The 24,588-nt window shown below is 42.4% G+C and overlaps 1 protein-coding gene across 2 annotated transcripts in view; it reads left to right on the top strand.

Moving 5' to 3' along the window:
- Positions 1-24,588, top strand: part of LOC123767103 (whirlin) — a 379,357-nt gene that overhangs the window by 191,494 nt on the left and 163,275 nt on the right. For both annotated transcript variants that reach the window (XM_069304866.1, XM_069304868.1), the window contains exon 3: positions 7,378-7,503. In XM_069304866.1, the coding sequence (XP_069160967.1) occupies positions 7,378-7,503 (126 nt within the window). The remainder of the gene's footprint in view (positions 1-7,377; positions 7,504-24,588) is intronic.

Raw genomic sequence — 24,588 nt, 5'->3', positions numbered from 1 at the left:
AAGGATAACGACACCGTCCAAGAGCTTACTGTGAAGGATAACGACACCGTTCAAGAGCTTACTGTGAAGGATAACGACACGGTCCAAATGCTTACTCTGTAAAACAACATTGTAAATGCGTGCGTTTATTTACGTTTTTGTAATAAGTTTAACGATGCCTGATTTGCCGTGGAATGTGATCTGACAGCCAATTTAAATCCGGCTTCCTATTTCCTGGTGGCTGGTTACGGGTGAGTGGAGAGGTACGGTGGATAGATTGTGTTACGAGGATTTGTGTTTTGATGATATTTACATTTAAATTGTCAGCCCACACTTCCGTGGAAATCAATATTTCGTTCACCTGGACCTCTGGGAGGCTCGAACCGCTGACCCTCGTGGTTTTGGAATATTTCCTTGTTAAGACTACTCATAGCCCAGTCGATAGAGCTTTGGCCCCTCACTCGGGTGGGGTTTCCAGTTCGGGTCTCCCAGAGCCCAGGTGAGGGAAATATAGACATTGTTGTAAACGTGGATATGCTGCTAATACACACACACACACACACACACACACACACACACACACAGGTTGGTGGATAGGGGCCTCGTAGTCTGGTGGATAGCGCGCAGGACTCGTAATTCTGTGGCGCGGGTTCGATTCCTGCACGAGGCAGAAACAAATGGGCAAAGTTTCTTTCACCCTAAGTGCCCCTGTTACCTAGCAGTAAATAGGTACCTGGGAGTTAGTCAGCTGTCACGGGCTGCTTCCTGGGGTGTGTGTGTGGTGTGGGGTGGGAAAAAAAATAGTAAACAGTTGATTGACAGTTGAGAGGCGGGCCGAAAGAGCAAAGCTCAACCCCCGCAAAAACACAACTAGTAAACACACTTTTTCAGTGTCAGAGTAGTTAATGGATGGAATGCATTAGGCAGTGATGTGATGGAGGCTGACTCCATACACAGTTTCAAATGTAGATATGACAGAGCCCAGTAGGCTCAGGAATCTGTACACCAGTGGATTGACAGTTGAGAGGCGGGACCAAAGAGCCAAAGCTCAACCCCCGCAAGCACAAATAGGTAAGTACAAATAAGTGAGTAGACACACAAGCAAGCACGCGCGCGCGAGCCAAAACATGGTGGACCTTGGCAGCTGACCAGGACCTAGATTCACGAAGCTCCATGTATTTCTTCGTAAGTGTGTGTGCTACTAAAGTTCCTAAGTACCGGCTAAGAATGCACCAAAGTACGATTCAGAAAAGTATACTTACGAAGATTTTTGAGTAGTTCACTTAGGTCTCGCTAGATGTCACTAGGATTTTAGTTTGGCCAAACAGACAGAAGGTAACATTTTTCATTTTACAGCTGTAGCCAATCACGACGCTGGCATATCGGAGCTTATCCGTGCTGCATTTGCCAATTATTTACGTCGAATGTTCTTATAAAATTAGTATGTTTCGAAGTAAAACTGTTTTTTCAACTTGTACAGTCAGCACCGACATTGTAGTAAGCAAATATGTTACATTTTTGGTTTACATACGTAATTCTAAGAGATAGTGTATAGCCTTCCTTGTCGCTTCCAAGAGTTGAGAAGCGATATATGGTATTTATTTATGTATTTATTTACCTAAATTTGCCCAAGTGCCACTAACTGTCTAGTGGCCTCGACGAGGGCATAAGGCCGGGGGCTTGTTAAGTCCCGCCAATTGTCCTAATGATATTTTTTAGCTGAATTTTGGCATTTACGGCTGCAGCGGGTAGGCGGTTCCATGGGTTTATAACCTCTAGGTGAAAAAACATCTGTTTTCAGTCCTACTTGAGAGGACATAATTTCCAACACTATATCTGTGATTGCCCTGTTATCAGTGACTTCAGACCAAATGGTATGTGGTACTTTGAGCTCTGTAATTACTTCATACACTCAGGAATATTGGAAGATATTATTGTGCTGTACCCAGATTTTGATAGTGGAGGCTAATAGATCAGCCTTACATTTCTTATTCTCTCCTGATTCCATGTATGACTGGCCGTCCTGTGAGGTGGGGATGTTGGATGAGCTTGTAGCTAGTTTATGATCTACACTGCAATCTTTCATATAGAATAGGGAAGCAGCACATTGCTGTGTATACCTAAGCTTGTTAATAAAAACAAATAAGTAATAAAGGTTTTAAATTATAGCTTTTATTATTACCAGTATTATCCTTATTATATCATAAATGTCAACAATGGATCATTAAGATATCATATTGATATGTAATGTTAGTAATGTTGACCAAACCACACTAGAAGATAAAAAGACAACAACAATGTTATTAGTATTTCTTGTAAATCATTAAATTGTGCAATCTCAATTTTTCACTTCTTAGGATATACATTAGAAGAAAATAGGATAACAACCCATAAATATTTTTCATTATATTTTTTTTATTTAACTGGATCAATATTTTTACAGCTGACAGGATTTGTTTTACTCACAGGTGCATTATCTGTTAAAAAAAATAATTGTTACACACAATGCTACTACATAGCCTTCCCGGCTTGATGTCTTCTTTTGATAATTTTTGTTACACACAGCCAAATTATGTAACAGGAAGAGGTCTTGGACACAAGTTTGTTCCATGCTAAATGTAGAGGAATCAGCTGAGCATTCCTCAAATAAAATAGCCTGCCTCAGCTTATAAGGTAAATAGAATAAAATAAGCATTCCTCAAATAAGTAGCTGCCTCACCTCACTGCCTTATTGCTACATAGCCTTCCCGGCTTGGTGCCTTCTTTTGATAATTATTGTTACACACACAGTGCCTTCTTTTGATAATTATTGTTACACACACAGCCAAATTGTGTAACCCCTACTTCCCCCCTTTTTTTTAACAGGCCATAATAGTCCATAAAGTCATAATTATAGGTTTAAGTATCCAATGAGAAAAGTATTTGAAGTTTTTACCCTTACCTAAGATCATTTGTGCAGCATAATTTTCTTTTATGTCTCACCCAGATTTAATTTCAAAATAAAACCAGACAAAATAAATTAAAAAGGGGAATGTATAGCTCCGGTACACCCCCCTAGCCATACTTATTACTGGGTGAACAGGGGCATTTGGTGATAGAAATGCTCCCACCAGCCCAGGTTCATCACCCTCTCATATTTCATGTTCACCAGTGTTTATTTACTTGATAACTACTGGTATAATATTGTGTGTGTTCAAAAGTGTTCAGACTATTATAAAACTAATTCTAATATCATAAAAGACATATTTACTACAAGTTTCATGCAGAGAATGCATATATAGTTAACACGAAGGACTCTATCTTGAAACTCTCTAACTAAAATGTTTTGTTTATAAGAAAATCGATCTTCCGTGTTGTGTAGTAGAGAAAAATTAAGTTATATCCAGTTTACGTAAAGCTACGAGTGGTCGAGGCCGTCCTTAAATCGAGGCGGTGTACTTGCGAAGATTTTCCTTCTTAAATGCCTACCTGAATACCGACGTAGCCGCTACGAAGGTGCCAAGAAGAAAAACATTCGTAAGTACGTACTTAACTGCTTCGTGAACCTGGCACACTAGGGCGAGCACACAACCTCCCAACACCAATATCCCGCTATATAATGTATACCCGGGGAAGGTGGAGAACAGGTCCTGGCGCCCATGTATATACCAAGCACGTGCGGGAGCCTTAAGGGTGCCTCGCTGGCTCCTTACACACACACATGATTGGTGGCACTATGTGGCTCGCTGGCTCCGACCCCGCCTTCGTAAGGCACCTTGTGTGCCTGTGCCTCATCTTGGCATTATTCCTCCACTTCTTCCTGGAAATTCTTATTTCCTCCTGGCAGGAGTCGCTATGTTACTGAGCCTCCGCGCAGCTTCTCAACTCACGCCAAGAACGTATCTCCTGTGAGAGTCTAGGCTCTGATGATATGCCAGTAATCACTGCAGACCTTAACTTTGCTACAGCTGTTAAGGAGACTTAGCTGCCTCACCACCCTCACCCGGTTAGCCTTGAGACTACAAACGCCAAAACTGTTGACACTGCATTACCGCCTCCGACGAAATTAACAGACGACTCTTATTATACGGAAGAAATTCGTGTGGAGAAAGATGAAGTGCAGGCCAGGCGCGCCTGGTTCCCTCACATCCCGTCTACCTCCAGCCTCGCCTCTCAGCACACCGGCCGGTTTAAAGCCACCCCTGGATGACTTTCAGACGGTGAGCTGGACTTTAGGAGGCTTTACCGATACAAAAGTTCTATTTCGAGTCCTTAAACTCGAGCTGAAAAACGAGGGACGGAAAATAAAAATGAGAAATATTTGTTGGTGTGTTTATAACGTCACTAAATTGGGGCTTAAATTCAGTACAGACATCCTTTGTAGGAGGAAAGGTTGTTGATGTTATAGGTTTGGAACCTTTGGGAAGGGGACCTCTGATTACTGTATATACCTTCAGGGTGACTCTAGCAAGCTTCAAAGTTACACGAGTCAAATTGCATCTCTATAAATAAAAAATATAAACATTAAAATAGATACATCTGTTTTAAGATTGATGTATCCAAAAGGGACAGAGATGCTGTGCTCTTGCGACAGTTTTTAGACAGAATGTGCGTACATCAGGTCAGGGGGAGTATAGGAAAACCTGGTCATCAAGGTCAGACTAGAGAACATTGTACAAGATTTTAAAGTTATTACATTAAACTGTGATGTTTCAGACCCCTGAATGTGTGAACATGTAAACAATCTTATAAATTTGAAAATCTCTCTCTTAAATGTGTAGAAAGTGTTTTATTTTTTCACTGCCAGCACTGAAATAATAAATAACGGAAACGTTATGCACGGAACAGCACGGAAATAAATGATCGTGTCCTTGAAGTCGCACTTCTCTACTGTGATACAATAACATGCAATGTAAAGTTGTTGTAGTTGGCTTTAAAAGTGTTCGGTAGTATTTGATCGCTTGTGCGTACACGTCTCGTTTCCCTAGTAACTGTGCAGATGTGTATACAGAGATGCTACCTGAAATATCTCCATTTTCTTTTGCAAATCATGATCCTGACTTCATGTTGGGAGGTGAGGTTGACCTATATTGATATTACAGTTTTATAAAAATAATAATAACAAAACCAAAATATTTAAATAAAGTGTAAAGTAACTCAGGATATTGTCAAATATTGTATAAAATCTCTATTGTTTAATAAAACTGAAAAAGAAATTCTTAATATGAAAATTGGTGTTTAGCAAATCTATAAGAAGAGTTTATATCTTAAAAGCAAAATATAACTTGGCATATACCACATATGTACTTATAAATCAGTCAAATAGTGACTATAAGCAATAAGTCATATATGTACTGTCTCGTGCGAGAGCAGGTTGGACTCTAACATTGTATCGAGAAGATGTATTTAAATCTGCATCTACTTGATAACAAATTTACATAATCCTGCTCTGTTGACAAATTGAATATTACCTTTAGTAACTTTGTTATGAGATAGGAGAGGAAGGTCTCACAGTGATCATTTTCTGTATGACGACGATCTAACTGGTCAGATGTGGGGCATAAGGTTATCAGTGATAGTGACAAATTCTCCGGGTAACTTCCTCTCATAGAAACCTACAATATGCCTCACTAGTTGATGCTGAGACCGAGACCAGAAACCTCTCTACAACACATCTAAACGGAGGGAAGGTCATTGTTGCTATCCTTGATAAGTTTAAATGCCTCCATAACGAAAATAATAATAATATTTTCATTGCAACTGATATATTTGCCTGCAATATTCTTAAGTTTATTTTTAATCAGTCTTAATAACTTTTACATTGTTCATGTCAGCGCTAGTTAGGGTGAGGGAAGAGAGACCCACACTTGAAGCAAATAGATGAAGAGGTATGACTTACGTAACAAATCATCTTAGTTTTGATAATAGAACCATAGAGATCTTGTAAGAAACAGAAGGCCGACTGCATCTATCTGGACCTGGAAAATAATATGTCGCAGAGTTCCATAAAAACTGTGCACCCAATAAAACAAAAATTCAAAACTATATTTTTGTCTCTGTATGTCGTAAAATATTACACAGATATATATATATATATATAACTTTAGAACACTTTCCCACCAGGAGACTCGAACCCTAGCCAGCACAGAAGCCTTCCAGCAACTGGCATAACAGGTACGCCTTAACCCTCTCCACCACCTGGCGTACCTGTTATGCCAGTTGCTGGAAGGCTTCTGTGCTGGCTAGGGTTCGAGTCTCCTGGTGGGAAAGTGTTCTAAAGTTGTATACTTGACTCTCGTGTTTAGGAGAGTTGTGCCATATATATATATATATATATATATATATATATATATATATATCGTACCTAGTAGCCAGAACGCACTTCTCGGCATACTATGCAAGGCCCAGTTTGACTAATAAGCCGAGTGATTTTCTTTATTTTCAAGAAAAATATTTCAATTGGTTTATTTGAATTATTTTTATTATATTATATAAGAAACATAAATTATTGACAGTTATGCCCCCCCCCCCGTCCTCAGTGCCCCCCCCCCCCCCGCCGTCCTCAGTGCCAACCATCATTAGTTGGGATAGCCAAAAAATTTCTGCCTAAACATACACAATAACGTAAATAATGCTACTTGGATTTATTTGAAGAAAAAGTTAGCAATAAATGTCATGATTTTCTTTAGCTTTATCTTGCCCATGTTTAGCCGCATTTCAAGTATGAATTTCTGATGTGTTGGTTGGATATCATTATAGAAATAGAATGAGATATATAAAGAAAGAAATATAGGAAGAAATATACAGAAATATGTGGTATAATGACAAATGGGATGTAAATACAGCAACAAAAATATCATCATAGAATATAACACGAAACAATGGATAAGAAATAGATCAATTTATATTCTTAAAAGACTGTAAATGGGATTAGGATACTAGATTTATAGAACAAATTACCGGGCAACATCATAAATGTAGGAATCGCTGGAGTGTTTCAAGCGTAGGTTAGACATGTAATTGAATGAGTTTCGGTAGATACATTTTCAAGCTGACATGTATATTAGGCCGCTTGTAGATTACCTTTAATCTTTTGCAATCCTCTTCTTGCCTCCTCTACTGTGCCTCTACTCTGTTTCTACCAGTAGAAAGTATCTACTGGTGGATACTTTCAGATCTACCTCCATTCTATTTGTGTTTTTTGTTCTGCCTCGTCCACGTTAATCAACTAATCAACTACTTCAACTCTATCTCTCATGTCTCTGTCTCTCTCTATCTCTCTCTGTCTCTGTCTCTCCCTCTCTCCCTCTCTCTCCCCTCTCTCCCCTCTCTCCCCTCTCCTTGATCTGGTCGTTCTGCTGGTGGGAGCGACCTCAGCGAAGTGTTGGTATGTCTCACAGTCTCTCCCCCGTCCTGCAGGTGGAGGTGGAGGTGGTTGGGTCGGAGTCCCTGGGGCTCATGATCCGAGGGGGCGTGGAGTACGGCCTGGGCATCTTCATCACCGGCGTGGACGAGGACTCGGCCGCCCACAAAGCTGGGCTACAGGTATGTCGACGTCGGCTTGAAGGTAATGTTGGTTTTCTGCGCCCCTTCGCCGCCCCGCGCGCACTTGTCTGGGGCGTTCAGCACACTGGTGTTGCGTGTGTGTGTGTGTGTGTGTGTGTGTGTGTGTGTGTGTGTGTGTGTGTGTGTGTGTGTGTGTGTGTTGTGTGTGTGTGTGTGTGTGGTGTGTGTGTTGTTTTGTGGTGTGTGTGTTGTTTGTGTGTGTGTGGGTGTGTGTTGTGTGTGTGTGTTGTGTGTGTGTGTGTGTTGTTTTGTGGTGTGTGTGTTGTTTTGTGGTGTGTGTGTTGTTTTGTGGTGTGTGTGTGTGTGTGGTGTGTGTGTGTGTGTGTGTGTGTGTGTGTGTATTCACCTAATTACATGCACCTAGTTGTGCTTGCTGGGGTTGAGCTCTGCTCTTTCGGTCAACCTCTTAACTGTCAATTAACTGTTACTAACTACTAAATATTTTTTTACACGCACACACAGAAAGCAGCTTCGTAACTGCTGTCTAACTCCCAGGTACCTATTTACTGCTAGGTGAACAGGGGCATCCGGATGAAAGAAACTCTGTCCATTTGTTTCCACCTTCGCCGGTAATCGAACCCGGACCATTAGGACTACGATCCCCCAAAGCGCTGTGTATGTGTGTGTGCATGTGTACGTGCATGTGTACTCACCTAGTTGTGCTTGCAGGGATTGGGCTTCGGCTCTTTGGTTCCGCCTCTACACCATCAATCAACAGGTGTACAGATTCCTGAGCCTACTGGGCTCTATCATATCTACATTTGAAACTGTATATGAAATCAGCCTCACCACATCACTTCCTGATGCATTCCATTTGTTAACTACTCTGACACTTAAAAAATATATATAATATCTCTCTCTGGCTCATTTCTGCACTTAGTTTCCAAATGTGTCCCCTAGTGTGTGTGCCCCTTGTGTTAAATAGTCTGTCTTTATCTACCCTATCAATTCCTTTGAGAATCTTGAATGTGGTGATCATGTCCCCCCTAACTCTCCTGTCTTCCAGCGGCGTGAGGGTTAATTCCCGTGTCTCTCCTCATAGCTTATGTCCCTCAGTTCGGGCACTAGTCTGGTGGCAAACCTCTGAGCCTTCTCCAATTTAGTTTTACGCATGATAAGATATGGACTCCATGCTGGAGCTGCATACTCCAGGATTGGTCTGACATACGTGGTATACAAAGTTCTGAATTATTCCTTACACAAGTTTCTAAAGGCCGTTCTTATGTTAGCCAAGCTGACATATGCTGCTGATGTTATCCTCTTCATGTGGGCTTCGGGGGACAGGTCTGGCGTGATATCAACCCCAGGTCTTTCTCTCTATGATTCTAGAATAATTTAATCTCCCAAATGGTACCTTGTATCTGGCCTCCTGCTCCCTACATCTATCTTCATTACATTACATTTGCTTGGGTTAAACTCTAACAACCATTTGTTGGACCATTCCTTCAGTTTGTCCAGGTCTTCTTGAAGCCTCATACTGTCCTCCTGTCTTGATCCATCTCATAATTTAATTTTGGTATCAGCAAACATTGAGAGGAATGTGTGTGTGTGTGTGTGTGTGTGTGTGTGTGTGCTCACCTATTTGTACTCGCCTATTTGTGCCTGTAGGATCGAGCATTGACTCTTGTATCCCGCCTTTCTAGCCATCAGTTGTTTTCAGCAATGACTCCGGTCCTATTTTCCTATCATATCTAGTTTTAAAATTATAAATAAAGTTTGCTTCCATAACCTGCTCCTTAAGTGCATTCCATTTTCCCACTACTCTCACGCTAAAAGAAACTTCCTAACATCTCTGTGACTCATCTGAGTTTCCAGCTTCCATCCATGTCCCCTCGTTCTGTTATTATTACGTGTGAACATTTCGTCTATGTCCACTCTGTCAATACCCCTGAGTATTTTATACGTTCCTATCATATTCCCCCTCTCTCCCTTCTTTTTTCTAGTGTCATAAGGTTCAGTTCCTTCAGGCGCTCTTCATATAACATCCGTCGTAACTCTGGGACAAGTCTTGTTGCAAATTTCTGGACCTTTTCCAGTTTCCTTATGTGTTTCTTCAGATGGGAACTCCATGATGAGGCGGCATACTCTAAGACTGGCCTCACGTAGGCAGTGTAAAGCGCCCTAAATGCCTCCTTACTTAGGTTTCTGAATGATGTTCTAACTTTTGCCAGTGTAGAGTACGCTGCTGTCGTTATCCTATTTATATGTGCCTCAGGAGTTAGATTAGGTGTTACGTCCACTCCCAGGTCTCTTTCTCGAATTATCACAAGTGGGCAGTTCTCCTTCATTGTGTACTGTCCCTTAAGTCTCCTATCACCTAATCCCATTTGCATAACTTTGCATTTGCTCGTGTTGAACTCAAGTAGCCATTTCTCTGACCATCTCCGCAACCTGTTCAAGTCCTCTTGGAGGATCCTACAATCCTCATCTGTCACAACTCTTCTCATTAATTTTGCGTCATCTGCGAACATCGACATGTAGGACTCTACTCCTGTAAACATGTCATTAACGTACATTAGGAATAGAATTGGTCCCAGCACCGATCCTTGAGGTACTCAACTCATTATTGTTCGCCAGTTCGCCTTCTCGCCCCTTACCGTTACTCTCTGGCTCCTTCCTGTTAGGTAGTTCCTTACCCAAGCTAGGGACTTGCCTCCTCCCTATCCCCTTTACTGAAAATCGGTATGACATTTGCCTTCTTCCATCAACTGGGCAATTCTCCCGACATGAGTGACTCATTAAAAATCCTTGCCAGAGGCACGCTGAGGGCCTGCATTGTCTCTCTTTAGTATCCACGGTGATACTTTGTCTGATCCAACTGCTTTAGTTACATCCAGTGTTGTCAGCTGTTTCACTACCTCCTCTGCTGTCACCTCTATATCTGATAGGCTTTCTTCTAGGGTAATCTCTTCTAACAATGGGAGCTGCTCAGACTCCGTTTGAACTCTCCATGGAAACTGGCATTTAGTGCCTCACAGATTTCCTTGTTAGTTTCTGTGTATTCTGTGTTTTCCTTAGTCTTGTCACTTGATCCTTCACCGACATTTTTCTTCTTATATGGCTGTGTAGTAATTTAGGTTACTTTTTCGCTTTGATCGCAATATCGTTCTCATAATTTCTTTCCGATACTCTTCGTATGTTAATGTAATCGTTCCTAGCTCTGTTGCATCTGATCCTGTTGTCCTCTGTCCTTTGTCTTCTGTACTTCCTCCACTCCCGCCTGCTGGCCATTTTTGCTTCCTGACACTGTCTATTAAACCATGGGTTATTATATTCCTTCTTATTTTTTCCCTTTACTGTTGGTATAAATCTCTCTTCGGCCTCCTTGCATTTCCATATGATTAAGCCCATCATATCTTGGACTGTCTAATTTATTCCTGTGTGTGTGTGTGTACTCACCTATTTGTGCTTGCGGGGGTTGAGCTCTGGCTCTTTTATGTTTTTTGTGTGTGTGTGTGTGTGTTCGTGTGCGTGCGTGCGTGCGTGCACGCCCTCCCTGAATCCTGCCGACGGTCGTCTAATCCAGTGACTCCCGACCGACAAGTATCCTGGCATATCTACCTTTACAGTCTTGGATACTGTGGTCTTCTACCTTCCCATTCTACTTCAATATGTTTTCCTACTTCTCTTACTCAATGTCATGCCTTCCAGTCATGCCTCCTCGCGTTCTTGATATTCCATTCCTGTCATATTCTCTGCAACATACACTCATTTTCCTTCATGCCAAATACCCTAATTTTGTTCTTTACCATCTGTATCATGTTGCTCTGACGTTGTCTCCTGTCCAGAATTACTACTACGTCTCTCTCTCGTTCTGTTTTGTTCAGTTCGCTGCCTCGTTTGGGCTGGACGGTAGAGCGACGGTCTCGCTTCATGCAGGTCGGCGTTTAATCCCCGACCGTCCAAGGGGTTGGACACCATTCCTTTTCCCCCGTCCCATCACCAAATCCTTATCCTAACCCCCTTTCCATTGCTATATGGTCGTAATAGATTGCCGCTTTCTCTCTTGAGAGAGTTCCCTTTCCGTCCTCCAAAATGTAATGTCGTCATATCCTATGTAATTTTGGGATGGACCTTGTTTGCAAACTTTTGTAACTTTTCATGACTTTTTGAAATAGGTAGGGGGGTGGGGGGGACTACTATAGGCCCGCGATGCGTACTCGAGCTCTGGTCTCACGTAGGTGGTATTCAGTGTTCTGAATACCATCCTTGAGTTTTTAAAACAGTTCTGATGCTCGTCTGTTTTGTTTATGTTGATGCCGTTTTAGTATTTAGTGTTGGAATAAATCTGTCTTCAGTTTCTGAGCATTTGTAAGGCGCAGAGTTCATTGGCACGCGTGATTTCTGTATTTTTTTCATTCATACTTCCCTCTTCTGTAGGCTTATCTTGAGGTTATCTTGAGATGATTTCGGGGCTTTAGTGTCCCCGCGGCCCGGTCCTCGACCAGGCCTCCACCCCCAGGAAGCAGCCCGTGACAGCTGACTAACACCCAGGTACCTATTTTACTGCTAGGTAACAGGGGCATAGGGTGAAAGAAACTCTGCCCATTGTTTTTCGCCGGCGCCAGGGATCGAACCCGGGACTACAGGGTCACAAGTACAGTGTGCTGTCCGCTCGGCCGACCGGCTCCCAGTCTTATCTTCTATTCTCTGCCCACTTGGTTTGGTTTTAGTTCGAACAATGTATTCGAACACCAGAACACGATGGCCCCTGGAATGGGGATATTGTGTAGTCTTTTTTCACACAAAGTTTGGCTCATTCTTGAGTTAAATCGGGATATTGTGTAGTCTTTTTTCACACAAAGTTTGGCTCATTCTTGAGTTAAATCGGGATATTGTGTAGTCTTTTTTCACACAAAGTTTGGCTCATTCTTGAGTTAAATCGGGATCTAATCTGATTGGTCTGTTCCCCTTCTTTTACCCACCTTTTCCCCTTGGACTTGTTATGTTAGGTTGTTCACTGCTGCAACATCTGTGCTATTTCAACAGGGGTCCACTGCATCGATTTCTTGCAAAGTAATCCATGTTTCTTATGTTGAAATCTCCCAGGAATAGAGATTTTTCTTTCATTCCGTGAGCAGTTATTGCTGCGGTTTCAACGATGTGTATGTTGTTCTCTGTTGCATCGTATGCAAACGCTGCTAGCAGGGTCCCATCTATCATATTTGCAAGTGCATAAAGAATGAGAAGAGGCGGGACAGAAGATAGATACAAATCTTCATGACATTCTTCAAGGATGGTCAGAGAAATGGATCCTGGATCACTATTTTGCTTCCACCAGATCCAATATGATTTTTGTGATTCACATTCTGCATTTCCATTGTGTGTGTGTGTGTAACTGTAAATACCTCAATCCTCCACTCCCACTGCGAGTGAGTGGGAGTGCAGGATCCCACTCCCCACCCAACCCCACCCTACTCCTCCAAAAAATAGTTTTCATTGATTTTTAATGCAGTGGAAGACTCTGGGACACACTACACCTGTAATCTTCTCCTGAAATTGTGTGTCTGGTTCAGGTAAAACAGGGTCTGCCTCCTAGATACTCTCTTTCACCTCATTCACTCTGTTGGAGATACCATAATTTCTATAATAAATGAGCAGGAAAAGGCAGGGGGAAGAGATATATGGATTGGAAGAGATGGAATAAGAGAATAACGAATTGTAGGTAGAGGACGAGCAGTAAGAGAAAGAGAGAGAGAGGATTAAGAATATTAAGAAAGATTAAGATTAAGAATAAGAAAAGGGAATAGAAAGATTTAGATGAGGTTGACGAGGAAAAGGATGAACGGGGAGACAAATAAAGGGAATGAGGAAACAGGAAGAGTGTAAGAGGGAGGACGTCCCCAGAAGAAGAGTGAAGAAGAAAGTGAAAGAACAAGAGGAGACTGAAGATCAAAGAGGCAGCAAGAGGGTGGAGATGGAACAGTAATGAGTGATAAGGAGCCGGATGCAGAGGCTGGCTGTCTCATACTGCCTTGCAACTGATGCAACAAACTAATAATGAAAATTGTTGAAATCCTTTATTGTTCAACCCTTATTGTTGAAATCTAGTCAAACTCAATTTCCCCCCAAGTTGACATGTATGGCTTGAATTAAGTTATATTGACCAGACCAGACACTAGAAATTGAAGGGACGACGACGTTTCGGTCCGTCCTGGACCATTCTCAAGTCGATTGTGATGAGGACAGGTAGGGACAGGCATTAAATAGGCAAGAGAGAGCTGAGGAGTAATATATAACTTAATCTTAAGTTATATATTACTACTACTACCTGCCATCAACAAGACCAAGGCAGAACTGCAAGACACACACAGAGATCACAATAACGTGATGCATCAAATGAACAAATCCACAAAAGCCGTGACGAGGATTCGAACCTGCGTCCGGGAGCATCCCAGACACTGCCTTACACTCAGTCGATTAAGGCAGTGTCTGGGATGCTCCCGGACGCAGGTTCGAGTCCTCGTCACGGCCCTTGTGGATTTGTTCAGAACTGCTAGTTTACGACCACGCCTACTGTCCCCAACCAACCAATGAGAATACAGGCCAGTCATTACCCCTCGTCTCCTCGACAGGGTAAACTACCTCCTCTCTCTTCACTCCTGCATGGAATATTTACTGCTCTCTGCACCATGTGTATTCAGTTTACCTTTCCTTCCAAGGATGCTGCAGTTTACCTCTTCATCCAAGGATACTAAAGTGTATTTAACAAAACGCGTCGTTTAGTGAGCGGCTTCAGCCCCATTTTAACTATAAACTACAATTTGGAGAGTTAAATTGTTTTGTTTGTTTTTTGTTTTATAAGTGAAGAACACGAGAGAGATTTAAAGATTGGCGTCTGAATTATCGATCTAACTTTTTGATCATGTTCAGTAACACACAATCACATTCATAGAATGTTTGCTGATGATGCTAAAATTATGAGGAGGAGTAAGACAAGACGATAGCATAAGGCTAGACAGAAGATAGCATAAGACGATAGCATATAGCATCCATCTACCCCTTTTCCCCCAATCCCTCAACCTTCCCCCCCCCCCCTTTCAACGGCTTGGCAATCGCCCCATATCTCTTCAGCTTCATCTCCCTTACTCCACAACCTCTCTCTCTCTCTCTCTCTCTCTCTCTCTCTCTCTCTCTCTCTCTCTCTCTCTCTCTCTCTCTCTCTCTCTCTCTCTCTCTCTCTTTTCAAGAAATGTCCAAAAAGAACCTTACGAGAAGATACACATGGCTGATGGAGTTACAACCCAAGCAGCGGAAGTAAAAGAAAGGATTAGAGCAAAGGAACCTGGTATAATTTGAGTTGTCTTTGACTATATGGATGAATTAAAACAACATGCTAACTTCCGTGGAACAAGAGTCAAGGGGAAGGAGAGTAGCCTTTGGGAAATGGGGACTACGTGAAAGTAAGAGATTACCTGGGAAGTGTCTTTGGGTAGTTGAAATTAAGAGGAAGACACGTCAGTGGATGATGGATCAAATCAGGTGGAGATGCAAAGTGGCTGAAGACAAATTCATACCAATAATAGGGTACAGACATCGAGCGAATTTAATACAAAATTGTTCAAAAGACAATGCCAAAAAACTAAAATAAAAGCAGGAGGGATTGAAACCAAAAATAGAGAACAGGGGCCAGAAGAAAACCAGAATAGATGCAACAGAGCAAGGAATGAAAACCTAACCAGAGCATCAGAAAAAAAATGACAATGCATCCAAGGAGCCTGACAGCTGGGTGCACAGCGCTTCGGATTCGTAGTCCTGAGATTCCGGGTTCGATCCCCGGTGGAGGCGAAGACAAATGGACAAAATGTTTCTTTCACCCAGATGCCCCTGTTACCTAGCAGTAAATAGGTACCTGGGAGTTAGACAGCTGCTACGGGCTGCTTCCTGGGGGGTGGAGGCGTGGTCGAGAACCGAACCGCGGGGACACTAAGCCCCGAAATCATCTCAAGATAAGAATTTCAAGAAGATCCAACACAAAGAAACAACCCAAGTTACTACATAGTCACATGCGAAGGGAAAAATAACAGTACACAACCCTGTGACCAGATCATGCAAGAGTGGCGGGAGTACAAGAAGGAAATGAGGAGGAAGTTTGTAAACTGCAGGTCGCCAGTTCCCGCCAGGCGTGTTCACGACCGACTCGGAGCAGCTCCTGTTGCTAGGAGAGGATGCAGCAACCGTATACGAGAGGCTAACAAATATGGAGATAACAAGTCGATTGTGTCGATAACAATCGACTTGAGAATGGTCCAGGACGGACCAAAACGTCGTCGTCCCTTCACTTTCTAGTGTGTGGTTTGGTCAACATATTTCAGCTACCTTATTGTGACTCCTCCATGGAGATAACAACACAGGAAATAATGAGGTAAAATTAGCATCATTACATGAAGATAAAGCTGGGGGCCCAGATAATATTTCACTATGAATGTTAAAAGAAGTGGCACAGGTCCTCGGCATACCTTCAGCTCTGGTCTTCAGTCAATTGAGAAGAGTTTTGTCCAGATGTCGGAAGATGGCGAATGTCGTACCAATATATCGGAAAGGAGAAAGAAGACACCAAACTACAGACCATTAGCACTGATAAGCATCCCCTGTAATGTACTCCAGAGGTTAATTAAGATAAAACTAGTTATATAAACACAGAGAATATCATATTTGTCAACAAACATCGACATATTGTTTTAGAAAAGGGAAAATCGTGCCTGACAAACCATCTGGAATTCTATGATAAAGAAATCGAAAAAAAGACACGACCAAGAAAGTTGGACAATGTGTTTCTGGATGGTTCCACACAAGACACAACTACATAAACGTAAGATCCAGGCAGTAGCAAGTGAAAGAGCACTGACATGGATAAGAGAATACCTAACAGATAGGAGAGTGAGAGTCACAATGAGAGTCAAGAAGTCGGACTGACGCCAGTGTAACAAGCGGAGTTCCTCTGGGGTCGGTCCTGGAGCCCATACTGTTTCTCAATTATGTTAATGACTTTACCACAAGAATCGATTCTTATATGGTGTTGTTTCTTGATGATGCAAGATTAATGAGAACAATCGCGAGATATGGAGGCTCTCCAATACTCCAAGAGGACTTAGACAGGCTGCCGAGTAGGTCCGAGAAATGCTTACTACTTATACAAGTAAGTGTAAGTGGGTGGAAGTGTGATAGGGCGCCAGGACGGTATACATTTGAAGTGAAGTGAAACCTCTTCCCTGTTACGACAAGAGAAATAGTCACTAAGTCTTACATCAGCCTTACATAAGCCAGGGTTATAACACTCAGCCTTCAGGGCCACATACAAGTAGGATAACATCAGCAACATACTCTACAATGACAAAAGTGGAAAACATCATTCAGGAACTTGTATTATGATTCATTTAGATCCACGTATACACCCTATGTGACACCAGCTTTTGAGTACGCCGCCCTATCCCTGGAGCCCTCGTCTCTAAACCTACACAAGAAAACTTGAAAAAGGTTCAGAGACTTCCAACGAAGCTCGTTCCGAAATTGCAAGAGATTAGGTATAAAAAAAAATGAAAGAACTAGACCTGACATTGCTGGAAAAAAAAAAAAGCGACAAAGGAAACATAATAGAAACTTACCAAATACTTAGGGTGGGATTAAGATAGGATAGATGATCTAAATAAGGGTCAATAGAACAATTGGATGTAGATAGAAGTCTGAGAAGTAGATGTCGTAGCGATAGGAGGTTTTCTTTTAGCGTTTGAGTAATGGGAAAAATTGACTGAACAAAAGAGGTGAGTTGTAGAGGTGAGCTCCGGTCATCAGGTGAAGAGTAGATTTGATAGAGGAATGAGACAGAAGTCGGAGCAAGAGACAACCAACGACTAGAAAGGCCAAAGCTAAAGCTCGATCCAGCAGACACAAGAAAAAAGGTAGTGAGTACAAATAGATGAGTACACACCACACACACACACACACACACACACACACACACACACACACACACACACACACACACACACACACACACACACACACACACTTCCTCAGCCCTTGTTGCATGAATGCTTAAACAGGTCTACGCACGGCACAAGCTTTAACCCCCCCCCCCCACACACACATCTTTCGCTGGAAGATAACAAAGTTCGGGGAGACATGATCACTACCTACAAAATTCTCAGAGGAATCGACAGGGTAGATAAAAATAAATTGTTTAACACGGTGGTAGGGGGACGCGAACAAAGGGATGAAGATGGAAACTGAGTACCCAAATGAGCCACAGGGACGTTAGACGGAACTTTTTCAGTGTCAGAGTAGTTAACAAATGGAATGCATTGGGCAGTGATGTGGTGGAGGCTGACTCCATACACAGTTTCAAAGGTAGATATGATAGAGCCCAGTAGGCTCAGGAATCTGTACATCAGTCGAGTGACAGTTGAGAGGCGGGACCAAAGAGCCAGAACTAAACCCCCGCCAGCAAAACTAAGTGAGTACAACTAGATGAGTATGTGCACACACACACACACACACACACACACAACCAAAACTGCTCCACAGCCACATCAGGAAGAAAACAGCAGTGAAGGAACAAGTGATGAAACTGAGAAAAGGAGAGGACAGATACACAGAGAATGACAAGGAAGTGTGTGAAGAACTCAACAAGATATTCCAGGAGGTCTTCATAATAGAATAAGGAGAACCCCATGCACTAAATGAGGCGGCGGCAAACCACGTAACCTTGGAGGAATTTGTGCTCACCAGTGATGAGGTCAAAAGGAATCTGTTGGAGATGAATGTGATAAAGGCTGTTGGGCCTGACAGAATCTCACTGTGCATACTAAAAGAAGGTGCAGAAGCACTAGGTGTGCCTCTTTCTATGGTGTATAACAGGTCACTCTGAAGCAGGAGACCTACCGGAAAGCTTGAAGACAGCTAATGTAGTCCCATTATTCAAAAAGGGTGACAGGCAAGAGGCACTGAATTACAGGCCAGTTTCCCTAACATGTATTCCATGCAAGGTGATGGAGAAGATCGTGAGGAAAAGGCTCGTAGAGCATCAGGAGGGAAATAGCTTTGGAACACACTACTAACATGGATTCAGTGATGGTAAATCGTGCCTCACAGGCTTAATAGAATTTTATGACCAAGCAACAAACGTTAGGCAATAAAGAGAAGGGTGGAAAGACTGAATTTTCTAGGACTGTGAGAAAGCCTTTGACACAGTAGCCCATAAAAGGCTGTTACAAAAGTTGGAGCAACATGATGGAGTAAAAGGTAAGGTGCTCCAGTGGATAAGGGAGTATCTAAGCAATAGGAAACGGTGAGTACAAGTGAGGGGGGAGACATCAGAGTGGCGAGATGTCACCAGCGGAGTCCCACAGGGCTCTATACTTGGACCCATCCTGTTTCTAATATATGTAAACGATCTTACAGAGGGTATAGACTCATTCCTCTCAATGTTTGCTGATGATGAAAAAATGATGAAGAATCAATATAGATGAAGATAGGCAGAGACTACAGGACGACTCGGACAAACTGGAAGAATGACCTTGAAAATGGTTACTAAAATTCAACTCAGAAAAGTGTAAAGTAATGAAATTTGGCGAAGGGAGCAGAAGGCTGAACACAAGGTACCATCTGGGAGGTGAAATCCTGCAAGAGTCAGAGAGAAAAATCTGGGGGTCGATATCACACCGAACCTGTCCCCAGAGGCCCACATCAAAAGGATATCATCAGCAGCATATGCTAGACTGGCCAATATAAGAACTGTCTTTATAAACTTGTGTAAGGATTTGTTCAGGACCTTGTATACTACTTATGTCAGACCAATCCTGGAGTATGCAGCTCCACCATGGAGTCCATACCTAGTTAACCACAAGACAAAGTTAAAGATTCAGAGGAATGCCACCAGACTAGTCCCAGAACAGAGAGGTATGAGCTACGAGGAAAGGTTAAGGGAGCTGAACCTCACGTCCCTGGAAAACAGAAAAGTAAGGGGAGATATGATAACCACCTACAAAATTCTCGGGGGAATTGACAGGGTGGACAAAACCAAACTCTTTAGTACGAATATACGTATTACACCAGAATACACAGGGGATGTATAACAAGGGGACACAGGTGGAAACTGAGTACTCAAATGAGCTACAGAGACATTAGAAAGAACATTTTCAGTCTCAGAGTAGTTAACAGATGGAATGCATTAGACAGTGATGTGGTGGAGGCTGACTCCATAATCAGTTTCAAATGTAGATATGATAGAGCCCAGTAGGCTCAGGAATCTGTACACCAGTTGACTGACAGTTAAGAGGCGGGACCAAAGAGCCAAAGCTCAACCCCCGCAAGCACAACTAGGTGAGTACAACAAGATGAGTATATTTATGAGTACACAAAAGAGAAGATACAGCACCCGAGTACATACACCTGTGCTTCACATTCTGGGCTAATATTCCTTTCACCATTTTCCATTTTCTATCCATCAGGCGACAGTGGCATGGTGAGCTCACCTCATTCAACTTTCCGCATAGTTTTGCTTTAAAATAAAACAGATATGAAACAAACAACAAACACGCTTGACAAGGAGCAACCAGTTGTTTGTATCAAACACCGCAATTCTTCTTCAACCTTTTCTTTGTATCTGGTCTTTGATGTTGTATTATTCTATTAAAGATTTTCTTGTGTGTGTGTGTGTGTGTGTGTGGGTGTGTGGGTGTGTGTGTGTGTGTGTGTGTGTGTGTGTGTGTGTGTCTGTCTTTGATGAAGCATTAGCAATGAGAGGCTCCTCCACGTGCGTCACGCCACAATGGTTGCTGACGCAAAGGGACGCAATATGGCCAGAGTGACAAAGTGCTTTACCTGCGTCATGAGAACCGGACGAAGGAGAACGTACGATAGATCCAGATCTTCAGACGAAGAGAATCATTATTTACACCAGTCCTACCAAAGGAAAGAAAACTGCACAAGATCTCCAGGCGAAGGGGAAACTATGTTATCGTATCCCATTAGAAGATTGCGATAGGATAGCACTAGAGGAAACGGCTACCTTCGCTTCCCTGTACTGAAAATTACGTGTGTTTCACTGAAATACTAATTCACCTGCACCTCTAGGAAGATAGTATCCAACAGCCTATTGCCTTCATGTAGTGAAGAACTAAATGTCTGTGGTGGGAGAGTTATCTCTAAAGAGGTACAGTAGGATGATAGGAAGTATAAGAGCTTTCTATAAAGTATAAGTATAAGAAAGTATAATATTGATCCGTAATTGGGAGGGCGGAAATGTCTGTAATAATTGAAAGAACTTGACAACGCCAAAGCCAGAGAGAGAGAGAGAGAGAGAGAGAAGAGAGAGAGAGAACATTATTCACGATATGTAAATGTCCCAGAAGAGTTTAATGGGAAGAGATTGATAAAAGTAAAGTAGTGCTTGTTTAGTGTGAAACAATTAAGGAAGCACTTGTTTAGTGTGAGAGTAGTAGAGAAGCATGTGTCCAGTGTGAGAGTGGTAAGGAAGTGTGTCTAGAATGACAGGCATATGTTGTGTAAGTTAAAGCAGGTGTCAATGGAGTTTAACTCCATTCAGAGTTAAACAAAAAATTTGTTTTAAAAACAAATTAGAATCGGGAGTACAATTGATAACCCAACGCCAGAAAAATCGGGGCCCATGAGCTGAGGCCTGACCGTACAAGCACGAGTACATAAGCACAAGACAGAGAGTCGAGACCGCTCGGTCCTGACACTTTATTGTCTCAAGTTAGCTCTTTTATCTTAACTTTGTTAGCCTTTTATTACCTATGTATTACCCACCTGGTATTACCCTTTCCTTCACATTTTCTAATCCTCGGCTTTATTCCTATTTTTGGTTTATTCGTTTATATTTTGTTAAGGTCTTATTCCCCTCTTTCTGATTATTATTATTTTTATTATTTGTGATGTGCTTCGTTATTTCTTTATTCATTCACTCTCAGTGGTTCGTTCTCTTATCTTTCTCCATGTGGTGTCTCATCTTCACGCACCCCTCTATTGTGTGATCCTCTACTCTCAGCTCCCTCTATTGTGTGATCCTCTACTCTCAGCTCCCTCTATTGTGTGATCCTCTACTCTCAGCTCCCTCTATTGTGTGATCCTCTGCTCTCAGCTCCCTCTATTGTGTGATCCTCTGCTCTCAGCTCCCTCTATTGTGTGATCCTCTACCCTAAGCACACTATATTTTGTGATCCTCTGCTCTCAGCACCCTCTATTTTGTGATCCTCTGCTCTCAGCTCCCTCTATTTTGTGATCCTCTGCTCTCAGCTCCCTCTATTTTGTGATCCTCTGCTCTCAGCTCCCTCTATTTTGTGATCCTCTGCTCTCAGCTCCCTCTATTTTGTGATCCTCTGCTCTCAGCTCCCTCTATTTTGTGATCCTCTGCTCTCAGCTCCCTCTATTGTGTGATCCTCTGCTCTCAGCACCCTCTATTGTGTGATCCTCTACTCTCAGCTCCCTCTATTTTGTGATCCTCTGCTCTCAGCTCCCTCTATTTTGTGATCCTCTGCTCTCAGCTCCCTCTATTTTGTGATCCTCTGCTCTCAGCTCCCTCTATTTTGTGATCCTCTGCTCTCAGCTCCCTGTATTTTGTGATCCTCTGCTCTCAGCTCCCTCTATTGTGTGATCCTCTACTCTCAGCTCCCTCTATTGTGTGATCCTCTGCTCTCAGCACCCTCTATTGTGTGATCCTCTACTCTCAGCTCCCTCTATTGTGTGATCCTCTGCTCTCAGCACCCTCTATTGTGTGATCCTCTGCTCTCAGCTCCCTCTATTGTGTGATCCTCTACTCTCAGTTCCCTCTATTGTGTGATCCTCTGCTCTCAGCTCCCTCTATTGTGTGATCCTCTACTCTCAGCTCCCTCTATTGTGTGATCCTCTACTCTCAGCTCCCTCTATTGTGTGATCCTCTGCTCTATGCATCCTCTATTGTGTGATCCTCTGCTCTCAGTTCCCTCTATTGTGTGATCCTCTGCTCTCAGCTCCCTCTATTGTGTGATCCTCTACTCTCAGTTCCCTCTATTGTGTGATCCTCTGCTCTCAGCTCCATCTATTTTGTGATCCTCTGCTCTCAGCTCCCTCTATTGTGTGATCCTCTACTCTCAGTTCCCTCTATTGTGTGATCCTCTGCTCTCAGCTCCCTCTGTTGTGTGATCCTCTACTCTCAGCTCCCTCTATTGTGTGATCCTCTGCTCTATGCATCCTCTATTGTGTGATCCTCTGTTCTCAGCTCCCTCTATTTTGTGATCCTCTACTCTCAGCACCCTCTAGTATGTGATCCTCTACTCTCAGCACCCTCTAGTGTGTGATCCTGTACTCACAGCACCCTCTAGTGTGTGATCCTGTACTCTCAGCACCCTCTAGTATGTGATCCTCTACTCTCAGCACCCTCTAGTGTGTGATCCTCTACTCTCAGCACCCTCTAGTGTGTGATCCTCTACTCTCAGCACCCTCTATTTTGTGATCCTCTAAGATGTTGGGGTCTTCAAGACGATCTAAATAGTGTTTTGAAATGGTCAAAAGATTGGCAGATGTAGTTTAATGCTGACAAATGTAAGGTTTTGAAACTAGGTAATGCTGAATTGCAGGATACGAGCCAGATGGTGTTGCGAATGTGTAGTCGGATTGTGTAAGGGATCTGGGAGTTATGATTAATAAGATTTTAAAGCCAAAAAATCAATGCATAAATGTACGAAATAAGGCAAATATGACACTGGGGATTTATTTATGGAAGCGTTAGTAATAAGTCACTTAGTGTTGTTCTTCAGCTATATCTTGCTCTGGTTAGGCCCCATTTAGATTATGCAGTTCAGTTTTGGTCTCCGTACTATAGAATAGATATAAGTTCAGTAGAACGCGTCCAGCGTACGATGACAGAGTTAATCCCTCGAATTAGAAACCTTTAAAATGAAGAAAGATTGACAAAGCTTAATTTAGTCTCTAAAAAGGTGAAGAATTAGGGGTGACATGGTAGAGGTGTACAGGTGGATAAATGGTCATATCAAAGTGTTGACCAAACCACACACTAGAAGATGAAGAGACGGCGACGTTTCGGTCCGTCCTGGTCCATTATCGAGCCGATTGTGATCACAATCATTATTGCAATCACAATCGATTATCCTCCTGGACCAGTATCACAATCGACTTGATAATGGATCCAGGACGGACAGAAATATCGTCATCTCCTCATCTTCTGGTGTGCTGATTGGGCAACATTCTTCAGCCACGTTATTGTGACTCTTCATCTGCATAACAAAGTGGATATTAATAGGGTATTAAAAGTATCAACACATAATAGAACACGAAACAATGGGTACAAATTGGATAAGTTTAGATTTAGGAAAGACCTGGGTAAATACTGGTTCCGTAACAAGGTTGTTGATTTGTGGAACCAATTACCACGTAACATAAATAGAAGTAGGATCCCTTGATTGTTTCAAGCGTAGATTAGACATATATATATGAATGAGTTTAGGCGGATATAAATAGGAGCTGCCCAGTATGAGCCAATAGGCCTTCTGCAATTACCTTGATTCCTATTTTCTTAATTAGTACCCTCTACTTTGTGATCCTCTACCCTAAACTCCGTCTACTTTGTAATCATCTACCCCTATGCACCCTCTACTTTGTAATCTACCCTAAGCTCCGTCTACTTTATAATCATCTACCCCTAAGCACCTTCTACTTTGTAATCTACCTTAAGCACCCTCTACTTTGTAATCATCTACCCTAAGCTCCGTCTACTTTGTAATCATCTACCCTAAGCTCCGTCAACTTTGTAATCATCTACCCTAAGCTCCGTCTACTCTGTAATCATCTACCCTAAGCACCCTCTACTTTGTAATCATCTACCTTAAGCTCCGTCTACTTTGTAATCATCTACCATAAGCTCCGTCTACTTTGTAATAATCTACCCTAAGCTCCGTCTACTCTGTAATCATCTACCCCTAAGCACACTCTACTTAACACCAATACCTAGGCCTAATTGCATTCTGGATTGTCTTCCATTGTTAAAAAAAAATTATATCATTAATGTTTGTTTCAATGTGTCTCTCTCTATGTCTTCTCTTCCTTCTG

Source organism: Procambarus clarkii, chromosome 53 (genome assembly GCF_040958095.1).
Source record: "Procambarus clarkii isolate CNS0578487 chromosome 53, FALCON_Pclarkii_2.0, whole genome shotgun sequence".
NCBI classification, from domain to species: Eukaryota; Metazoa; Arthropoda; class Malacostraca; order Decapoda; family Cambaridae; genus Procambarus; species Procambarus clarkii.
The sequence above is the reverse complement of the archived record's forward strand: the minus strand, read 5'-3'. Positions and strand labels throughout refer to the sequence as shown.